The sequence below is a fragment of the Orbicella franksi genome, chromosome 4 (genome assembly GCF_964199315.1).
Source record: "Orbicella franksi chromosome 4, jaOrbFran1.1, whole genome shotgun sequence".
NCBI lineage: Eukaryota > Metazoa > Cnidaria > Anthozoa > Scleractinia > Merulinidae > Orbicella > Orbicella franksi.
The window spans coordinates 1766383-1789530 of record NC_138148.1 but is presented as its reverse complement, the minus strand read 5'-3'; the positions used below and the strand labels follow the sequence as shown (position 1 = coordinate 1789530).

Here is a 23148-nt window from a genome sequence, read left to right as displayed (position 1 = left end):
GATAGCGGATGACAAAACCCGCAAAACCTTCCAGTACAGCTAGAGTTGTCTTTTAAAATCACAAGACGAAAGTGTAAGCTTATGTTAAGAGTCTTATATTTAGAATCAGTGAATCCTTTGGTAAAAACAGCTCTCTATTTTTTGGAAATTACAAACAGACAGCTTTTAAGCTTAACTAAGCTTAGTTTTAGGTAAAAAAGAACAGATCCACAGACCAAACATAGCTATAAATCAAACTGTGTTGTTTTTAAGATATTGATGCAATGACTTTTTTCCCTGTAGATAGTGGTGGAGCATTTAGAAGCCAATGAAACTGTAGACTGGTGTTACCCAACTGACTGTACTCTAAACAACAACAGGCAAGTTTAATCTCCTTGTGCATTTTACACATGTAGCACACTTAATGATTTGTTAAAACCTAGAGTGATGTTAACAATAATGGTTTAGCGTAAAGAGAACTCTTCTGTTGACAGATCTAGATCTTCCTAATGTACAGTAGCAGACAAAGTATGTCTGACTGAAATTCTTCTGAATTAAACATCCTAGCCTGAGCTGTCCTGTGATATGTATCTGTTCTCGTTCTTAGTTTCAACAGTGCTATTCTACACTGCTCGAAGCCAGGATTTCACCTTATTGGACCCAACACAGGTAGTCCAGGTGACAAGGTCAGTAGTTTTAATTATAGGTTCTGATAAAGAAATTAAAGTAAAACCAAAAATCCCCAAAACATCTTTGCAGAGGTGATTATCATTGCACAGTTCATGTGGGTGCGAATAAATACCCAGACCAAGACAATGCCTTTGTTTCTCCTAAAGGTGAAAAAAGTTTCAAAAGAATGTGAGTAGAGTGACATCTTCCCGTGTGTTTCACTTGATCTAGTTGACATTCTAAGAACACCAAACTTAGAAATATTGATGCTTCTATTAAAGCCACGGATTTATGGAATTTATGGAATAATAATAACTTTGATTGCACTTTGTCTTTTCCTATAGCTGACCATAGTAACGTAATGATCTATTGACATGTTGAGAGAGAAGCTGGTGTTTAATCTAAGTTTCAAACCTAAAATCCAGATCAAGATTAGTTGGCACTTGATAAAAGCTCCACAAGGAAATAAATCAGTCATCGCAAATATTGTATTGAATGTTCAGTGACCATGAGACAGATGCTTTCATCATGAATGACATTGCCTTTCAGACTGTGAGGCGCATCAATGTAATACTCAGTCCATTTTACTATGAATGGTATCTTGCTTATGACAGACAGCTGCATGGAAACAAGTGAGTGTGTGCAGTTTTGCATTGTAACATTACGTTATCTTGTATACGTTTGAATTACTTTTGTAACATTCCAGTGGAGGCAAAACAAAAGCCGTTACGACTGGTGATATTTTGATGAGAGTGTACTAAAGGTTCAGAGTTTAACGCTAAATATTGTGTTTTGTCTTATTGTGTCTTGTCCTAAGGGGTCATTAGACCAATTTGTCTTCAGTTGGTGTACCAGCGTTAACAAAAGTGGGTTTAAAGCTTCATACATTTTTAATAAGTGAAAAATGGTTTTGGTCAAGAGAGGTTGGTTATGCATATCTGACTAGTGATATTTGCTGTAAGTTGTACCTGCTTGTTTGAAAAAGCTCCTAAACTGGGATTAGAAGTTGACTGCAATTTTAACAATTTTTTAAGTATTTTCCTTGGATAAAAGCAACCTTTTGATGATGATGATAATGTGTAGAGTTACACATTATCATCACATTATGAAAATACACACTAGAACATCTCAATGAACAGTTGCAGAGCAGAAGTTAAAATCCTGTTTTCCCTGGACGGGCTTAGTAACTTGCTTTGATCCTATTTCATAGTGAAAGTAAAGAAGAGTTCAGATTGTGGATTATGGACCCAAAACACATGTCAGATGCTGAAAAGAATGGAACAGCTTTATTTCCATCTCAAGTACGTTCTTTTGTAAACAAATTAACTAGACAAAAGAAATGTTCCAGTTTCTTTTTGGTTATGTGGCCTGTTGAAAATATAAGATCCTTGAACATTTTCAAATGACACTTTGTTATTGCTGTTCACATAATTATTGCTGCTATCTACCCATATAAGCTGGCAACATACATTAACTTAACTTGTTAACCTCGAGTTTTTAAAAATTCCTTCTCTGTTATTATTGCTATACATCTGAATCAACTATATCTTCCAGGCTGCCTGAAAGACAAGGTCATAAATTTATTTTTCTCTCACCCAGAGGTTTGAAAAGAATGAAAAGTTGTCTTTTTATGTTGGTGATCAGATTGTGTGCATTTTTATTGCAGTTTTCAAGGCAGCTGAGTGAGGTTTTCTTCCAACTTGGACAGAAACCATTTGTGAGAGCTAAAGTGGGTTACAGGTTTATCAACTGGGATCAGTTACAGATTTTCAATCAGTCATTTAGTGTGATACATGGGTATGCAAACTGCCATCTTTTGTACCTCATTATCAAAACTGTATGATATCAAGTTATTATCTGGACTTCTGTTTGTGTAATATTTATATAAATCTTGAAAAAAAACCTCTCTTTATCTGTGGGTTTTACTTCAATTTGAGTTTTGTGCAGGAAAATAACCTTACAGAAATTAAAAAGCTGTTATAGGTTTTAACCTTTGCATAAAAAAAAAATTGCATTTAAGTTTGTCAAAAGGAAAAACTGTCAGTGTCAACCAGCACACCAAAAGAATCTCGTGGTACTTGAATGTAGAGCTTGATAACAATGAGTTTAGTCATTCTAGGAGATTCACCATGTGTGAAGTTTGGGCAAGGTCACTGTATGAATTAAATTACTGGGAAACTCAGAAAACCATTAACCCTTTACTTCTGATTTGATTCTGACAGGTCAGTGGTGTACTGACCAATCACAATAAAGTTCAGGACACGCAAGCAATCCTCAAAACCACAAACTAATTACCATTGCTGTTTGCGGTTTAGTTTTCTTGCACCTTATCAGCTTTTTCGTCACTACACAATGACATTCTATAAATATTTCTGGTGTTCACAGTTTTCTTAGTTTCACAATAAAACTTAAAGAACATTTTTGTCTATCAGATGAATTTCAGTATTGACACACTCATGCATGACTGTCATGGAACACTGCAGCTGTAAACACCCATACATAACATTCTGTTTGCTTTAGCTGCTGGCAGTTGTCTATAGATGGTGTCAGTAATCATCAGGTGACGGCATGGATAGATGGACAGTCTATTGCCCTCCATGACCACTTTATCAGGTTGGTTAAAAAAAATATGCTGCAAGGCCTTGCGGCCATCAAAACAATCAAACGAGTTACACAATTCTTCCTGTTTCTGTGCCGTAAGGTTCCCAAAGTTAAAAATAGTTGAATTGTTTAAAGTGCAAAGAAAATCGTTTTCAAACTTGCCTCTCTGGAACGCTGTGAATCTCATGTGCTAGGCCAAAAATCAGTCTCACTAGTTGCCAAAAAATGTTTTAGAAGGATTAATTAATTTGAGACATTTTCCCCCAAAAAGCTTCATTTGCCTGTCAGGCAAGCAAAGTATAGAATCCACTAAACCCGCCTAAAAATCCACTAGCCTCCAGCTATTGGACACCAGTTTTTCTGCACACTGTTTACATGCCTCATTTCAGCCATATTTACCTCCAGTCCTGATCAAGAACTTCTAAGAAGACTGTTTCTGAGAAATAAACTTGAGTAATTGTATAATTTTACCAATAATGTCACTATAAATTGTTTAATCTCTTGCAGAAGGAGTTCTGTTCAGTTACTAAAAACCAAGTTTCACTTTTCAGTTTCCAATAATGAGGTGTGTTAACTGCATTTTTAAACTGTTGCGTTATCCAAGAAAATATCCACACCCCGCCAGAAAAGGTTTTTTTTTCAATCTGAGCCGTACACCCCACCTTTCAGGAAGTTTTTGCTTTATATATACTTTTCTTTAAACCTTTTGGCCTGTGAGTGTCTCACATGTCCCTTGGAAGTTCCATGTTCCATAGCTTTGGTTCAAGGTATTTTCCTGAGATGATTTGGAATGTTCCCCATGGAATCAAGTGTGGCAATGGTTACTTGGGACTGGAATGGACTTTTCCATACAGTGTATTCTGCTTGTGTGTTTTTTGTTTGTTTGTTTGTTTGTGTTTTTTTTTTCTCATCAGTGGTGATTGTTGTTTCTCAGGTGATTTTGAAAGGGAGCAATCAGCACAAACAGCCTGTTATTGTTCAGGTATGACTTAAGATTGTATTATAAAAACATTATTAGTTCTTGGCGTTGTCATTTACATTGCAACATATCAATTGATGTTGGTCTTCATTGTGACTTTCTAAATTAACGCTCGCTATGGGAGAAGCCTCAGGGCTAAAAAAAGCCTGAACTTCAGCTCACCTAAATTCTTAGTTTGCTCTCTGTTGATATAGGTGGCCGACAACATCCCTGAGCTCTTGCCCATTAGGTAAATGAGAATGGAAAGCTATTTGTCTAGCAAGAAAATCTACTTGTCCTGGACAAGCAGACAGCACTTTTTTCGATCCCTGATGCCTCTCTCTTAGAAGGCAGACAGCCAGAGTCACTCCTGAGGGTGCTTGCCTCAGGGGGAGTAAAATGATTTTCTGGGAGTGAAGTGTTGCTAATAGTAAGTGACTGAAGATCTGAACACTTATAATTTATGTCAGTGACGGTTTGATTTGACTTAATCCTTTGTTGATCTCAGGATCCATGTGCTCCTCATGTTGCTCTCTTTATAAGGTAAGTCTTTGCAGTGATTGCTGTACAGGTACACATAGTGACTTAAAGATACAGCATTTAGTCTATTCGGGTCGTCTGTTTATTTAGCTCTTGAATTCTGAAGATTGCTTGAAATCAAATTTTCCCATACAATGTCAGCACATGAATCAGACATGTTGATTGGTAGAAACCTCATTAAAATTATATGACTTCCTTTAATTTAGTTATTAATGGCTTCTTGACTCCAAGAATAACTGTCAGGCATTTCCTTAGGTGTTAAAAGAAGTCCCTTAACACAACTATTCTTTTAATGTGATCAGATTTTAAATGCTGGGCCATTCATGGTCTAACCAGAGGTGTTGTGCTTTCACACCAAAGTCTCACACTTAATATAAAAGAAATGTACACCAACAAGTGAGGAATGACTGTTTAGAGATTAGTAATGAAAGGTTTGCGATCTGTTGTCTTTAGAATCAGTGTAGATGAGTGAAATCCCTGGTATCTAGCTGAAATACATTTATTTGTTAAAATGCTTGTCTCTTTTCAGTTCAAAGTGTTTGTTTACTCAAGACAACTTTGCTACTTCTGTGGAGCTGAGAGTGTCATCCAGCTTACTGATGGTACGTATTACTTTACATATCTCCTACTGCATTTCATGGGTGACAGTTTGTCATAGAATTTGTCTTCTATCTCACTACCTCCAGCAGTCTGAGGCAACTGTCAAGTTGGCTGTGTTTTCTGGTGGAAACCTTGTTGTTCTTCTGCAATCAGGCAGAGTTCTTGTGTTTAATGGGACAACGCAAACTTGGGGTGATCCATCTGGTGAGAATAAAAGGTTTTTCTTCTCTTCATTAAAATAATAGATAAGATCAAATCTGATGATCACAACTTGCATTAAATTTTGATGTTCACAACTTGTATCACAACTTGTATTTTATGTTCACAACTTGTATTTCTATATTGCTTAACCCCATCTATGCCTTTAAGAAACTGCATAGTTTTTTGTTTTTCATTGGGAACAACATAAGAGTCAATACAGTAGATATACTAGAAATTTCACCAAAATTGCTACTAATTTTGAATAATTTTGCTCAAGATGTCTGGTTCTTCAAATTTCATGTTTTAAGACAACATACAGTACATGTAGTTTCCTGTTTCCTAGTAACTGTAAAACTTGAATGTCCGGACACAAGAATTCAAGGGGGTTACTCTCTGTAGTGACCTCTAGGAGGAGGCTCTGCCTGAAAAGGGTACCTTTTTTAAATTAAAGTTAAACGAAAGGGGTACTTTTTCTGTCAAAGTGGTATACAAAAGGGTACTTAAGGGGTTGGTCCACAGGGCAGAGCCTCCCCTTATAGAACTTTTTGTAGAGTATGATTCCCCTCCAACTGGGGACTAGAAGGAGCCAGGACATATTGGCATGTGAATCTAAACCATTTCAGATTTTAACTGAAACCCTCAATACACTTTGAAGTGTTTTTCTTTTTCTTTTTGCCTTGATCGGACTACAGGTTTGTTGCAGGTGGGGTTAAATTACTTGGCATCACAAAAGAAGTGCTTTGCAGGTGCACATAGTAAGGTAGAAACTCCATTCTGATATTTTGGCTGAATTAAGGACTAACAAACTTTTAAAAGTTAGGGTTGTATGATAGCAACCAGTGAGCAGGTCACATGTTTTGCTTGTATATTTTTTTTGTAATCTCAACGTGTCATCTACCAAGCTGCATCCTGTTGGGATTTGTTCTTCGGGTCTTTTCAATGTGTACTGTAGTCATTTATACGCACGCCATTTCACTAGTTCTCCCCATCCATATGTTTGCATAGACAAACTCAGTGAGAGAGTTGTGAGTGCTGAAAACTTTATCCTTCTCTATGTGTATTTTCTCTGTCTTTCAAAACTGACTCCTTTATTTTTTGCTACCTACACTTTTTATTTTTCACTTCATAGATCATGATGACTCTTGTTGTAGGATGGTCAAATGAGGTGTGGTCTTTGCATTTCAAATGGCTTATAGAGTGAACACAATGTCTTTCATCTTTAAAACCTGAGAAATATTTGCTATTGGATTCACATGCATGCATACTTGGACTGTAATTATCTGCCCAATAAAATTTCTGCTAATGCCATGTCAAGGGCTGTTTGGAGGGCCACACAAAATAAGTGCCATTTTTCTTCAAATTTAATGTAATGATTGATTTGCTCTATTGCAGACTAATGGCAGCGGGATTTACTTTTCAACAGACAGTGGAATTTCTTTCCAGCAACTTTATTTTCCCACACTAAGTTTCACTGTTATTTCTGTAAGTACATAGTTCTTATAACACCAATCATTGAGAAAAGTGACCAGTTACTCACTCAGCCAAGTTATAGAGAATCATCCTCAACTTACATGTATCTTACTACTGTAAATTTGAAAGCTTCTGTTGTTAAATTAAAGAAGTTAGTATATTGGATATTTACGCTTCTTACACAAGTTTACAGTTAAGACACTTGAACCATGAACAATTGAAATTTTTTGTACACTTGACATTTTTTGGTGACTAAAAGAATGAATGCTTTTCATGTAATGTACAAGATTTGCATTTTTTACATTGTAAAAACGTTAAACATCCTTGTTAATACTAAGGGCCCTCATCAAGTTCTTTTAGCTAACAAAAATGTTCAGTGTTCAGTATAGATCTGTTACATTCCACGAAATAAATAATTGTATCTGGTCTTTCTTGCTCAGTATCTGTCTGGGAGGTGTTAAGGGTGGGGAAGACCTGATCACTAGATGTTACCTTCCATTCCATACTGATATCTTACTGGGAAAATTGACTTGCATAGCCATTAATGTTGAAAATTCCCAAAACCAAGTCACACAAAGCTGAAAAAACTAAATGGCCATTCTAAACTGTATATGTACCAGATTACTAGAAGCTGATGCCTATTACAGATGATCTTATATCATAGGGTGTATGAGGAAGCTTTGTTTCTTTTTAGGTGCAACATGTTGAAATACACTGTTTGTTTCCCATCGCAACATTTCTGGTAAATGCCACAGGTTATGGCAGCCAACAAGAGGTATAACTGTCACAAGTTGTATACTTTTCTTATCCTAGTATTTGTATTTCCAATATTTTCTTTATAAGTATTTTCTAAATATTCTGACCCAAGTTTACACAGCACTGTAAGGTCTAAACACTCAACTTTTCTGGCAAAGCATGCTTAAGATTCCCCCAGCATTTTTTCATCCCTTTTTTCTTGTGTTGCACTAGCTATCAGAATTAATTTGGGCTTTTTAACATGTTTCTGTTTGATTTTTGCAATGGCATTGGTCTTGTCTTTTTCCATCAGTTCCATGTTCAGGCATCATGGCATTAATGTAAGGGGTTCTAGTCGACAAACGTTTTGTTGATAATTTATTGTTATTTAATTATTCTGAGAAGTCTTGTATTATTTTGCACTTTGTTTAGATGCTCTTTCTACAGTACAATTTTGCAGAAGAAATTTGGGTGAAAGAGGAATTCAAACTTCTCAGCTTTAATCAAGGTATGTGAGCAGATATTTACCGGTCTGGCAGATGAGCACTTATCTGAAGTTATTGTAATTGCACAGTAAGAAAGCATGGTTTGATAGTACCTGAGTGTGCAGCCGATGCAATCATCTAACCCTCAAAAAGTGATAAGACTCTATTGTTATTTTAATCTTTGGGAGATGCACTGCATGCGAGCTTGTCACATTTTTAGGGGTCAAAAGCATTCTTTAAACAGCCCCAGCCAACCCCACAAAGGCGATAATATTTACGTGTGACAAAAATGCCTTTAGTAGTAGTTTCTGGTAGAAATTAAATGTTTTATACCCAAAATTTGTGTAGCCAAATTATTTGTGATCAATGAACACCTTATCATACAGTTCGTAGTACTATAATGAAGCAAGGTCACTATCATTGTGACTGAGAGTTTTATGTTATAATTAACCAGCTATGAAGGTCAGTATGCAACTTGAAATGTATTCTTCCATATATTTCAGGCAGTTCTTTTTTTTTCTAATTTAAATGTTTTGGTTGTTTCTTCTTGTAGATCTCCAAATCATGTTTTCCTTTATTCCTCCAAGTACACAGTTTGTGATTGCTTGGAGTAAGAAAATGTTTGTGTTTGGAAGATTGAATGATACAGGTAAGTAAGTTGCCCACATAATATATGTGTCCTATGAACAAGTTATATTGTGCACACAATTTTCCTCTTAAGCAAAAGTACTTCTGTCGCTGGTCAAGGTAAAAGGCTAAAAAAAAAAACAGCAGAAGCTGAAAATTTTCGAAAAAAATTGGGTTAATTGACACTTTTGCTATCTTGCAATTTTGGAGATTTTTAAACCTAATATCTGCTTCAATATTACATCCCAGAGCTAAAATTTCACCACGTGATTCGCAAGCATGATGTCTTACGCTATATGCATTTAGTCTTTGCTAACAAGGTTAAGAGTGCACCATGTCTACTGGCAGCCACACCAGTGTTACATTGTCAGTGAAAATGTAAATGAAGGGTAAACAAAATGTAAGTTGTACAAAATCTGTAACACTTCTTTGAAGTAGTTCCAAGTCACATGTTGAGTTGGTAACATATGATGTCCAATGGAACTCCAATTAATGTAATAACCAGCATGCCACCAAAATGTGATCATGTTTGTTAAGATAGACATATTAAATGGATCTGTGACCAGTAAGAATGGTCGGCTCAGGTTTCTTCAGGGCAAACAGAAATGGCCACGAGTAGAAGGTGGTCTTAAGGCAAGTCTAGTGTATGAGTGTAAGGGCGATCTTCTGCTTAGTCAGGCGTGGCCATTAGATTATGTGTCACTGTTATTTTATGTTATTTGATTACAGGGAGTGTTTTCAAGTTGAAGAGACAGGACAATCTCACTGACTTCATGCTTGGTGACAATGAAACTATAGTGTCTGTAATAACAGGTATGAAGACTGGATTAATGATTGAGATCTGATTTCTCCTTACCTTTTTATTTATTATCAAAACAGGTAGGTGGTGAGAATTAAAACATCATCAACAATGAGTTATTTGTTACAATAATTGATGTGGTGCTTAAAAACTAACAAAAAAGGAGTTGACACTGATTATGTAGAAAAATCTTGAAACTGGAAGTTTTTCTGTTCTTCAGCTGTGAGTAAAAATGCACTTGTTATAAATATACCACAAACTATTGGTTAATTATTTTCAAAATAATACCTTTCAGGTGGACATCGTGATTTTGCAGTACACTTGTCAAACAACCGGATGTTATATGGAAGAGCATTTGTTGGACATGTGGTTGAGGTAAACATCAATATAACATAATATGTTATTCTGAATTGAACACAGTCACAGGGTTGTTGTAGAGGTTTGAAGTTGGTGGTAATGGCATAATTGCTGGAACGGGTGGCTGATTTTGCCACCCAGCAGAGTAGCCATCCAAGGTCATGAAGGTAGAAGATGATTTTGGTTGGCAAGGTGGCCACTTTCAAGCTTTTTTTTTTTTAACAACCCTGTGCACTGTTAACAAATGTCGTGTAAATATTAACCTTTTATATTCCTTGCATCTTTCACGATCTTACACAGTCACTCGTTCTATTCGAGTGAGTTTTCTTTTATGGTTTTGAAGCCAAAATTTTCCTTGCCTCTAAATTACTTCCCAAAATATCGGTTACAAAACACTATAAAGATGGAAATGCATGTATTGTTCAGCCCTCCTTTCGTATTATTGTTTGTGTCTTTGGTTTTGATTTCATCTTTCTTTTTATTTCTCCCAGCTTTTTACTGGAGAAGAACCCTCTTCAAATTTGACAGCAATGTTTGATGTGTTTGGGTCGTTGCTTCTGATTACCAGTGAAGGGTCAGTTTTTGGTTTAAAAGAGTTTCTTTAGTGAACAAACATTGTGAGCAAATTGTTGCTGATACACTAACTTTCCTTTTAATGTTTTTGTCATACTGGACATGTATCAAGAAATGCAGTATTTGAACTTACAGTCCTTTTAAGAGAAGAACTTGAGGCCACGTTCAACGTATCAATATTCTAACATGGCTCCGAGGCTTTCAGGAGAAAAGTGCAATTTTTAAGTTTCTGTTGTCCCTCAATTCATGCAGTTAAGTGACCTTGCTCTCCATGAGTTCTGGTAGCACAGTGGATAGAGCGCCCGCCCGGTATTCGGGAGATCATGGGTTCAATTCCTCTCAGGGACTCAGATTTTTCTTTGTCCCACGCTCGTGTCATGTTGATCAGTTCACTTTTCACATTTCATCTAAGTAGTTGCGAAATGTTTACATTTTGTGATGTCTTACATGAAACAAAACAAAAAACGCAAACAAACTCTCGCGAGTGCGCAGTACGGACTGGAAAACCTTTTTAAAGAAAACACCACTAAAGATAGAAGTTTGTCCTGAAAGCCTTGGAGCCATGTTAGGATATTGATATATCGAAAGTGGGCTGTTGCAATCTTTAAGAGCTAGTACACATAAAGATTATTTGTCTGTTTTTTCACTCATTTCAGTGAAAATGTGAAAAGGAGAAAGCTACCACTTGAAAATGAAGTTTTAAATGCTGTGTATCCACACACATCATGTCCGGTCAGGCTGATCTGTAAAGAATTCTCTGTTTTTTTTGTTAAGCTTTTAGAACTATAAACAACTGTTTTGTAACTATCCAACTCTGAATTTTGTTCTTTTAGTATCTGGAATTCACGACTAACATCAGTCCGGAGTTACATTTCATTGACAAAGGAGATGAAACAAAGGTTTGTATTTGAGTACAGTGCATTTAATAGAGGTGCATAACTTGATGAGTAAATTGTTTTTATGAAGGCATCATCCAGTGTTGTGTTTGTATCTGCCTTAGGTGTGGGCACAACTCATGTATCCCAGGGCTGTACCTAATGGAATCATGGTATGGGCAATTTAGATAAAGTTACAAGTCAATTATTTGTAGCAAACCAGTTAAGTATCAATTAGTGGAAGAGGTTGGGCAAAATATGGTGATTTGTCAGTGGCAAGCAGATAATTGCAAATAATTGATCTGTGAGACTCTGACAAATCACGATATTTTGCGAAAATCGAGTTCAATAACTGTTTTATCATTCAATCACCAAGTTTTTTTTCCATATTTTAAATCACTCTCTGACAGCTCAGGGAAGCGATCCACCGTTTTTTCACGCAAAAGTGTGGTTATAGTAAATTACGTATGAATGGGCTTTAAGAAGAATTTGCCTGGAAATGTGCAGTTAAATGGAAGTCTGTGTAACAAATGGCAGGCAAATACTTCTTAAACCTTATTCGTTTAGCAGAACTATTATAATCTTGTTCTTAATTTATTGTTTAACATACTCTTAAATCCACAGAGACTATTAGCATTTTATCATTTTTGTCAAGCACATTTAACACGAGCTTCCTCGGCATTGACTCGGAAGACTGTGCAAGCACTCCCCGTGTTATTGACATGATAAAATATATTACTTGCTTTACCGTGGCAAGTTCAATAAATTAGTTGCATTGCTTTGTAGCTGGAAATTTCGAGTGATGATGTTCTCCAGATCAGCAGTGAAGAGAACGTGGAATATTATCCAGGAATCGTGACAGTGAACAAGGTTTGTTAGCTGATCCCAAGAGTAACATAGATCAACATGAAACTCGGTACTCTTTTTACCGTGTTGATACATTGGCAAGCAGACAACTGATGAGAATAAAGAAAATAATCAGCTAACTCTTAGAACCAGAATTCAAAGTGACGGATAACAATCAGGAGGGGTTTTACTAGAAAGTTCCTCTTGCATGGGCGATTTTCAAGGACGTATAAGGCCCCGGTCAAATGGCGCATGATAGTGGATGATAGTTATAGCACACGTTTCCGTTTGAACTCCAACTATCATGCACTATCATCAATTATTATATGGCTCCGTGAGCGGGCAAGATGAATCAAATCCTGCGCTGTGATTGGCTACTCGAGCGGGCAAGATGAAGCTATCTTGCCCGCTCGGGACTACCCGTCGTGTCCCGCAAGAAAAATTTCCCCGAAAGCCATATAATAAATCCTTTATTTGTTCGGTCAAGATGGCTGGATATTGGCCTCGTTCTTTTTTTGGGTGTTTATGGACCGAGACGCAGTCAATATCCAGCCATCTTGACCTCACACTTGGTCAATAACCCATACATATTTGAGGAGATTCAGCTATCGTCAACTATCATGCGCCGTTTGACCCGGGCCTAACTCTATCGTGACAATTAAGGTTCATTTATATTTGTTCCTTTTTTCCTTCATGTGCTAGACATTCACATTCAAATACAACCTAAGAAATGGAACCTCTCTGTCAAAAAGGCAAGTCCAGGACAAGTCGTTCAATTAATTTGATTTATGTTCAGTGTTTTACATTACATCAAGATGTGACATGTACCATTTCAACATTCCTCTGAGTCAACAATGTAAAATGTTGAATACACATTTTCCATTCTATAGTGCCTACAAATCCGCTACAGTTGCAGTGTTGCTGTTTCCAAATGTTGGAGGATTGACTTGTGAAAATACACTCCAGGTAATGGTAGACCGTTTAGAGCTGAACGTTTCTGTATGAATTTCTATGTACCCTCTTGCATGGCTTTTCTGAGGTAAGCTTTTAAAGGGAGGCACGGCAGATGTAAGAAAACTTAGCTCTGGTACATCAATTGATGTCATGAGTGTTTCGTAACATAAGTGTCTTTTGGTGTTCAGTGATATAACTTGCATGACTTTTGCGATCATGGCTGTTATATAAATCATACCATTGTCATCTGTATTGTATGTAGGTGCTGCATATGTACATTGGGTGTCAACCATTAACGAGTATTGTCATCAGGAACTGCACTTCACAAGCTGGCGATGGACCCGCACCACTGCTATCTGAGGTATTTGTGTTTTTTTGTTTGTAGGGGAGGGGGGGTGAGGGGTTGCGAGGGGTAGCTTCATGTTACAAGAACCTGGGGTTCATAATAGACCAGATGATCAACTAGGCTTGATTAGTCTTAAATCATTTCCTGCTGGAACCCCATTTTCGACTATTTGCATGTAGATATTTATATATTTTTGATGCAAATAAAGTTGTTATAAATAAATAAATAAATAAATAAATAAATAAATAAATAAATAAATAAATAAATAAATAAGCATAGTGTAAATAAGATTGTGTTACAAAATACGCTGTGACTAATGTTGCTGTTGTTGTTGAGGCATGTTTAAGAATCAGTACACTGACGAGTGGTACTTTATAGGTGAGAGGTCGCGATGAAGAATGCCGTTTGAGTGGCAGTACATCTGCAAGTTTTAAGTTGGTGGTGGATCTGTAAGTAATGTGACACCTCACTAGTGGTGACTCTATTCTCATTGTTGTGATATTGCGAGAAAGGTTCATGTTCATGGAAACGGAGATCAGTATAACGCTTTTTAATTAGTAAAATTAGGAAACTGATCCTTACGACAGGGGAAAGAGATGACAACAGAAATTAAACAAAAAAAAAATAAGCTGCAAAATATATTTCACATCATTTGATTTCGGTTTTTATCTCCTCTCCCTGCCGTAAGGATCTGTTTCCTAATGTCATTTATTATTCCAACATTCGCAGGGCTGTCATTAAGGGCCGTAACCCGTAACACCTGTTACGGCTGAGTTCACTCGATGTTACGGGTGAAGATGTCGATGGATGGTACGAACATGCTACACTTACCGAATTTATTTTTAAACATTTCCCTGTTGAAATAAACATAACTGTTTCTTTGTGTCTTGCCTCCTTGGTTCTACTATTTATATTTTACCCTGGAGATGAACTTTCAGTTTGCTTAATCGTCGTGAATTACATTTAGACGCCATTTTAAGCAGCAAAACTTATCTCGCAATGCGCTGCTCCTGCCTTTTGAGAAATTCCGCCGACCGGTGTAGGGTGTTGTCCAGGCTGATCAATCGTGTTTGGTCCCGCGCGTGTGTAGAGAAAGTTATGTTTTAATATGAAAAAGAGAAAAGAACCCACGTCAAAACAGCCTGGGATCGACAGATTTTTTTCTAAATCCCAACGGACCGATGGAAATGAGGAAGCTCACAAAACAGCCGGTCGAGGCGGTCGACAAATACCAGCAATCACAGCTTCAAGTACTGCAAGTACTTCAGCCACATGTGGGCAGCCTGTAGAACTGAGTATTATGCTACAAAGAGTGGAAGAAAAATTTCCCGAGTCTAGAAATGGTAAAGCATTTCATTCTTATTACCACTGTAACGGAAAGAGATGTTCAATGTCTGATCCAGCTTATTTGAGCTCCTCTAACGGTAAGATAGCTCGGTAATGGAGAGATGTTATTATAATTTTTATTTCCGGTTTCACTCCTGTTTTATGCACTTGACCATAATAACAAATTATTATAACTGTTAGCAAACATAAAACCATATTGCTGATTATGGATTGTCATTTATTTATTTTTTTTTAAACAAGGAACACTCAAGTCTGTTGGAGATATTTCATAACTTTATTCATTTGATCTCTGTAAATTAAGGTGCATGAATTTGAAATTATGCACTGTGAAAAACAAACAGTACTAAAAGAAGGACCACTTGCATAGGTTGATGCAACAAAGATGTTATTTCACTATTTGCTGATGATGTACTATAACATATTATCACTCTGTTTTATCAGCATTTTTGATTAGAAAAATTGCCATTTTCATGCCCTAGAAAGCAGGAAAATGCATTTCTAGGGGTTTCATGCTCAAAAAATTTCGGGGGGGGCATGCCCCCAGACCCCCCTAGATGCTCAGGCCCTTTCGGGCCTTCAGAACGTGGCCGTGGGCCACGTATTTCACTGCTACGGGTGATAACTTACATGCAACGGCTGCTTCAAAACTTAATGACAGCCCTGATTCGTCCAGTTACTATGATAGATCTGGCGCTCCTCACTGTTTTGTCACTGTGGTTTTGCCGTTAGTATAAGTTTTGAAAAAATCATTTTTGTTGAGTAAAGTGGTTTGATTTCTTGGTCTGATAGGTATGAAGGAGATAGGTTTGTACAAGAGGTGCACACAGACTATGTAGTGTGGGAAGAAACAGGAAGAACGGACTATGGCTACACCGCAACTATGAGTGAGGTATGAATTGTACTTCTCAGCGGGTTAATCAGAAAAATACGTCTAGCGGTCTATCGCGAATGCCGTTCTCTTATTGGCTAAACTAATCGCTATCTATTCTGTTGTAGACAGTGAGTAGCGTAGCAGTGAGTAGCGTAGCAGCAAGTAGCGTAGCAGCGAGTAGCGTAGCAGCGAGTAGCGTAGCAGCGAGTAGCGTAGCAGCGAGTAGCGTAGCAGCGAGTAGCGTAGCAGCGAGTAGCGTAGCAGCGAGTAGCGGAGTAGCGTAGCAGTGAGTAGCGTGGCAGTGAGTAGCGTGGCAGTGAGTAGCGTGGCAGTGAGTAGCGTGGCAGTGAGTAGCGTGGCAGTGGGTAGCGTGGCAGTGGGTAGCGTGGCAGTGGGTAGCGTGGCAGTGGGTAGCGTGGCAGTGGGTAGCGTGGCAGTGGGTAGCGTGGCAGTGGGTAGCGTGGCAGTGGGTAGCGTGGCAGTGGGTAGCGTGGCAGTGAGTAGCGTGGCAGTGAGTAGCGTGGCAGTGAGTAGCGTAGCAGTGAGTAGCGTAGCATTGTGACTGTGTGCGGTTGCTAAAGGAGATCAGTCATGAAATTTGGAGTTATTTTGGCCACGTACAAAATTACCTAAGGCGTTAAATTAAAGGAAACTTGAAAACAGTAGTTTATAATTATACCATAACGGAACAAGGATGGAGAAGATTAACACAGATTACAAACTGAATTACAAGCTGAACTTTTCAACATGCGCAAATCGTGAAGTAGCTCCTTTAACAAAATGACGGCCGCTTCTTTGCCGCGTTTTCTAAGTGTCCGTGAAGAGGATTTAGATAAAGTTTTGAACGACTAGTAGATTTATACTAAAACAATTAGATTGTGAAAAGTGAACTGGTCAACATGACACGTGCGTGGGACAAAGAAAAAATCTGAGTCCCGACAGGAATCGAACCCATGATTATTCGATTATTTGCTATGCATTACAGTTAATCTTTAATCTTTAATCTTTAATCTTTAATACAAATTCCAAATTACATTACATTGAACAAGTCAATCCAATGAATTTGAGGACAGCTTAAAACAGAATACAAGATTCCTTAATATAAGCCGCCTTAGTTGACGCAGCTTGAGTCAACTATCACGCGATAGGAATCCTTGAGAGCGAATACTTTAATTGTTAAATAGAGCTAGTACCACTGTACTTTACTTTTTACTCGTGGTTACCGTTGGTTTGGCAGGCCGGGTGTTTATCTGAAGCACAGACGTGGAGGAAGCTGACAGGCAATAACTCTGAAGATTTAAACAGCATTTGGACACAAAATGTAGGCAACGTTCCGTACTATTAACCATTACTTATTTGAGTTTATACATGGTTTTGTTAAACCTAATTCAACTAGAATATGTTTGTAATTGATCAAAAGTCATGTAATTCATATAAAAGGCCATTTCCGAGTTACCTTGTGCCTCTGTTTCAAAACGAGTCCTCGTCCAAAACCTTTCATATTATAATGAGTTTGGTTTACATGAAAAGGACCTTGAACGCGGAACACATTTTCATATGAATGGTTTGGCATGAAGACTCGTTTTGACACCGAGGCAAGAGCGTACTCAAAAATGTCCCGACAAAGCGAAGTTGTTAACTTTGCGGTGGGTATAACTTGGAAAATCCTGTTTCAGACTTATCGAAGCTGTTTTGAGTCAGCCAACAATGGAAAGGCATTTGATGGAAGCCAACCGTATGAGATTCTAAACTCCACAGGAATCTCTCAGCTGGTATTTCAGGGCTCAGGGACCTTTCAGTTTCAGCTCAGAGTTGTTGGTACTCATTTGAGGTGAGCCTTCATTTAAAATAGTTTTCTGGGAAATTTTGCTGGGTAAAAGGTACTACTGAAAGAGCGATAGTCATTTTTTTGACCCTCAGCGCAATCAACTATTAATAGAAAGTAGGGAAAATATTGTGTGTTTTGGGGAAAGAGCATGACCACAGTAACTTATGCTAATATGTAGGGCAGAATGACAACATACTCTTAGAAATTCGCCGTGCTGTCGGAAACCTTGTCCGTCTGGAGTTTTCCACAAGTTATCACACACTATTTTGTTAAACTCCTGCATTGATAATTTCTTAATTTCTGGCAAAGTATCTTTGGAATTCCTTGCCTTAAATAGCAGGGTGACTTATGTACATGAAGTGTTTTAGGTCTACTTTTGTAAGGTCGGTGAGTCTGAATTGCATTGCGCATCTCTACTGCGCAGAATATCGCGCACAATTAGCGCGCGCACATAAAGAAAATGGCGGCTTTTTTAAACGACTTGGCTTGCAAGAGACAAATCATCGTTTTTTTCTTGGAAACGAGTACCAGGACCTAACGATTTTTTCATCTTTCTATACAGTGGATAAAGACCCATTTCTATTGCAGAGTAAAAACGTATTACTTAAAGTGAAAGGATAGCTAGCACTCGTAAAAGATAATATGTGACCTCAAGAACACTGCGTGCTTGGAGCATATTGAATCGGTGTCGACTAAATCAGGTTGCCTTTATCATGAAACGTACATCAAATTGCTCCTTAACATTGATGTAATACATCCATTGTTGTATTTCACGCTGACCCGTCTCCCTATTTTTCTGCTCTCACAAAGCGTGTAATAAATGATTTAATATAAACATTTCTGAAAGCTCATCATTTAAGGAATTATTGGGTTCCGCTCCTAAGCGAATACCGGGACCCCACTTTTTATTTCAAAATTTAAGTTCTCTTGATACAAGTAGCCAACAGATAAAGTTTGAAAAAAGTTCTATTGTGAGTTTCATTTTGATGGAATTATCTTAGCCACCCCTGCAATTACATTCTGCTCCTTTCCAATTCATTTCGGCTATCGGACCCTGTCACAGACGAAAATTATGCTAACCCTTTCCGATTTTACGCCAAAACGCCACTACCCTTGTTTTTACTGTTACTTCTGTAAGAGCTGGTTATTTGATCGAGACGGAGAATTTTTATTTATTTATTTATTTATTACAGTACAGATTCACTCCACTAAATTACAAACAGATAAAAAATTAAATTAAAATTAATCGCTCCTATAAAGAAAAGTTGTGGAGAAGGAGACAACTAAAAGCGCTGATGCACCATACTAGGGATGCCTCCTCTAGTAAAAGTATAAGAAAAATATATACAAGTATAAGAATAGATGTTCTAGCTATCCTTAATAAAGCTTAAAACATTCTTTTTAAAAGTTAACTATTTGATTCTCTAATATGATTAGGTAAACCACTCCATTCATCAACAATACGGTTTAAAAAAACTATATTTGAAACCATTAGTTCTACTAAAATTGGAATAAGGCCTGTACGTCATTTTTCCCCAAGTCATAACCTGTGTTTCTGTCCTTACAAAATATGAGCTTACTTGATGTGTATATCGTTATGGCCATTAATTACATTGAAGATTAGCTAGAGACAGGAGCGCCTGTATTGCCATATTTCTTAGTGCTGTGCTTTTTCCGTCCACACAGTTTCTGTCAGCTGACCACTCGTTTCTCATTGGACGTGTCAGACACCGAAGGCAAAGATTACTTACCGCAGCTTGTGTCGGTTGTTGTGGTGACGCTTGGTAGTACTGTGCTGCTTTACATCAGCTTTAAACACTATACCAAGAAAACACTGAACAGACACATGGAGGATGAGGAGGAACAAAAAAGACTAGTGGAACTCAAGTAAGTCATGATCTGTACAGTCAATAGGCAGGCGATGTACTTGATTACGTTTGTGTCCCTGTGTGGTTTCTTGTTTTCTCCCGCTTGCTAGCTATTTGCTACATCTCTTTTTGTTCAAGTTCCGCGAGGTTTATAGCATTTTTTTGCGGTGTCCATAGTGGTTTATTTGGTGGATCTTTTTTAATTCTTTATAGTGCAATAATTGACAACTTGTTATTATCAAAAACACAAGTTGACGTCAGTTTTTCATGCGTCTGTCCTGTTATTGACAATGAATTTCGTCATAACATTGTCCCAGGGGGGTACTCCGAATTTCAAGTGACAGGGATGATCTAAGGAGTGTTTTGGGTAGGAAAATTTCGACAAGTATTTTTTTTCTTCAGTTAAGTTATCTGCTATAGTGACTTCAGACGGCACACGAACGCCTTCCTTCAGGCCATCTTGCGTCACTCTTCAGTAGCGGAAGCATTCATGAGTTTTGTTTTTTAGTTACTGTTTGCCTGCACAGTCATACGTGCGGACAGTTTTTTCATCAATTCGCCCTGGAATGATATTAGAATATATTTTATGCCGTGAACAAAGTCATGACGGATGCAACATAGTTTATCAAGCATGACAATCATTTATCTAATAATAATTTGTAAATAACTTTGTTGGGTTGTTCGTAATGTTCTTGCCCAGGGTAGTCTTGTTTAGAGTTGTCATTCTGCATAATGTTATTGTTGTAACAGAATATTTTCTTGGGTGTCTCAAGTGTTGTTACAATGGCCACCAGGTTCTCACTCGAGACGGTGTGATGAATAAACAAACACAAACGTGCCATTACTAATGTTTCTATTTTTCGTGTTGTATCATTTAATGCTTTCTGAAAATTTTTGTGGCTTGGAAATTCGGCATGGGAATTTTTTAGGGTTAAATTTTGGTCCAGGGAGTTTTTTTGGGTTTCGTTTGAAGCCCTAGGGATTTTTGGGGGGTTTTGATTTTGCCCCCATTCGATCATCCCTGTCATTTGAAATCCGGAGTGCCCCCCTGGGAACATTGTCAAAGTAGCTGTGGATCCATGAGCAATAGCCGAGTGGATTCGCAAGCTACTTTGACAATGTTGTGACGAAATTCAGCTGCGAAGTCCCGGGTCCTTGGATTTGGGGACCCCACCTTGCTACTACGTCGATATATGGCCGCTCCGTTTAGCCTGAACCAAAGCTCACTGAGTAGCTTTCTTGATGTAAGAACCCCGTTGAGTAAAAGTTAACAGAGTTCTATGCATTTTCATTTGTCTTTTGTTGTAGGGGTCTGTTTTCCGCCTTCCAGCAGGGAGAAGGTGACACAGGACAACGGCGATCCACAAACAAAAGTCACAATGTACTGCGCTTCTCGGGAACCGCCATGCTCATGTGCAATAAATTGCCTCAAGAGTGCCTCGCAGACTATGAAACTATGTTAAAGTCGCCTGGACCAAGTAAAGATTCTTTGAGATCTAGAAAGTCTACAGGCAGTGATAACAGCTAATTCAGTGGTCTTGGAGTTTTTACATTCCTAGAGTACACGTTCAAAAGAAAAACTCGTCCCTATTACATATTGCTTTGCGAAATGTTGACAAACATGAAAAACACATCGTCAAAGGCTGTTTTTTGAATGGCAACACGGTTATATGTTATTATTGGTTACTCTGCCAATCAAACTTAACACTTACATGGTTAAAAACCAGGGCTTCCACGTTCAACCTGTTGTTTAAAATTGACTGACACAGTATTACTTCAGTGGACACACTTTCGGCTTTGGGTCAAGAACATCTAATAAACAATATATCAAACTAATGCTGAGATCAGATGCCTGAATATTTAAGAGGTCCGCCAATGAAGTGAAGCTGTCGTCCTTGTTTTAAATGGTCTCAATAAAACTCTTGTGGTACATGTATTGGTTATCACTTTGAGTTAGACCTAGAAACATATCCGCATTTTACGTGAAAGACTGTAAATGACATAAGGTCATGTAAGTCCCGGCAGCTGAGATCTTGTATCGAGTGCAGTGTTCTTTTGTTTGGCACAAGACTCGCGTCATAGCCGAGTTTGTGAAGTTTCTGTGAACGACTGTTTTCCTGTCACGTCTCTTGAGATATTCCTTCATTCCAAACCCCCGCGTTTTTTGACCAAACCGGAATTGAAAATACATGTTTTTAGGCGCAATTAAAAAACGATAGCTATTATGGGACGACACTCGCCATCGCTTATACATATATAGTAACGGAAGTTGTTAAGGCGTGCGCACTAGCTTACAGAAGAACTAAAAGACTCGCTACATCATTATTTGAAACCTAGAGCGACATCGTAAGGCTGGTTTTCATATTATAACTACGATCGCCGTCAAAAAATATCAGTGGTACAGTCCAACCCCTATCAAGCTGCCGCCTATTAAACGGCCACCCCTATTAGGCGGCCAGTAATCAAAGTCCCGATAAGGGCTTTTCTATTGTTTTTACCTCTTTCAAGCCGCCAGCCCCTTTAATTAAAGTGTATATGACATGAAAAATAATTTCTGCTTATTTGAAAAGCCTTTCAAAATATAGAAGATGGCGTTTTTCTTTTTGAAATTTCTTTTTTCGTTTTAGAGATATTGACGTTTTTGCTATTATGCAAATTAAATCAGTGATGACGTCATGAGGTTTGCAATGTTCTTGAAACTTGGCAGCTCAAATGTGCATCACAAAAGGAACAAAATGACACCCTTAATGCTGTTGCCATGACAACAGTTATGCCGCTGATGCTGTCTTAATAAAAACTGAAATTCCTAGTTTTTGTCTTACACCAAGAACTATCTACCCCTCCCACCATCCATTTCCCTGAAGGTCACGCCGTTTAATAGGGGTTGAACTTTAGTTGCGATCGAAGCAGGTACGGTGGTCGTAAAAGAATCACTCAACATTTTCTGAAGCGTTCGTATACGCGAAGTGTATCATAGAAACCGTGCCAGCTGTGGATACAAAGTTATGGGCTTATCATTCTGGGAGGGTAACTTATTTGCGCATTGTTCTTCCCCGTTCCTAGAAACCCCGATTAAACAAATTTTTCTTTAAGTTGAAAACTTCATTTGAAAAATTTTATAACTAGCGCGAGCGTGTATCGTATATTTAAAGCCTTTTGCACTTCAAGAGGTGAATGAACTATGAACTATTAGGAAAGTAGTGTTCTAATTGTTCATTATTGGTAAACTGTTCTATAATAATACTTATCAATTCTTTAATCTCTTGATCAATAACGATTTTTTGAAACATAGGCGAGCGAATATTAAAGTTAAGGTTACCGTATACCTTCAGGGGTGTCTCGCGTCCAAGCAATGTAGCGCGTCCGGTTTAAGCTGTAGATACCTAAACCCCTATATCAAATTAAAGCTTATAGAGCTGGCTATCAAACTACACCAAAAATTTTCAAATAAAATGAATTGACGATTTTTTCACGGCCACTAAATGCGAGCGTCCTAATCACCTTTTGGAAGCTACAAGTCAAAGCGAATTTTGTTTTTCGCCAATTTATTTTTTTCCCCGGTTTCAGGACAAACAGCGCTAAAAAAGCGTGTCTGCGTTTTGCCATAATTGCGGTAAAA

At 37.8% G+C, this 23148-nt stretch overlaps 1 protein-coding gene across 1 annotated transcript; it reads left to right on the top strand.

Annotated features, from left to right (window-relative positions):
* The first annotated feature begins 4187 nt into the window (after positions 1-4187).
* On the top strand, positions 4188-21223 carry LOC145485798 (cation channel sperm-associated auxiliary subunit epsilon-like). The gene is made up of 26 exons (XM_081464439.1): positions 4188-4231; positions 4716-4750; positions 5277-5349; positions 5434-5551; positions 6241-6308; positions 6678-6713; positions 6941-7030; positions 7713-7793; positions 8186-8261; positions 8792-8887; positions 9595-9678; positions 9960-10039; positions 10513-10595; positions 11251-11326; positions 11428-11493; positions 11595-11642; positions 12256-12339; positions 13018-13067; positions 13206-13281; positions 13532-13630; positions 13994-14064; positions 15752-15851; positions 17071-17154; positions 17510-17664; positions 19348-19548; positions 20838-21223. The coding sequence occupies exons 3-26, from the start codon at positions 5347-5349 to the stop codon at positions 21055-21057; spliced, it is 2145 nt and encodes a 714-aa protein (XP_081320565.1). The 5' UTR covers positions 4188-4231; positions 4716-4750; positions 5277-5346; the 3' UTR covers positions 21058-21223.
* The last annotated feature ends 1925 nt before the right edge of the window (positions 21224-23148 follow it).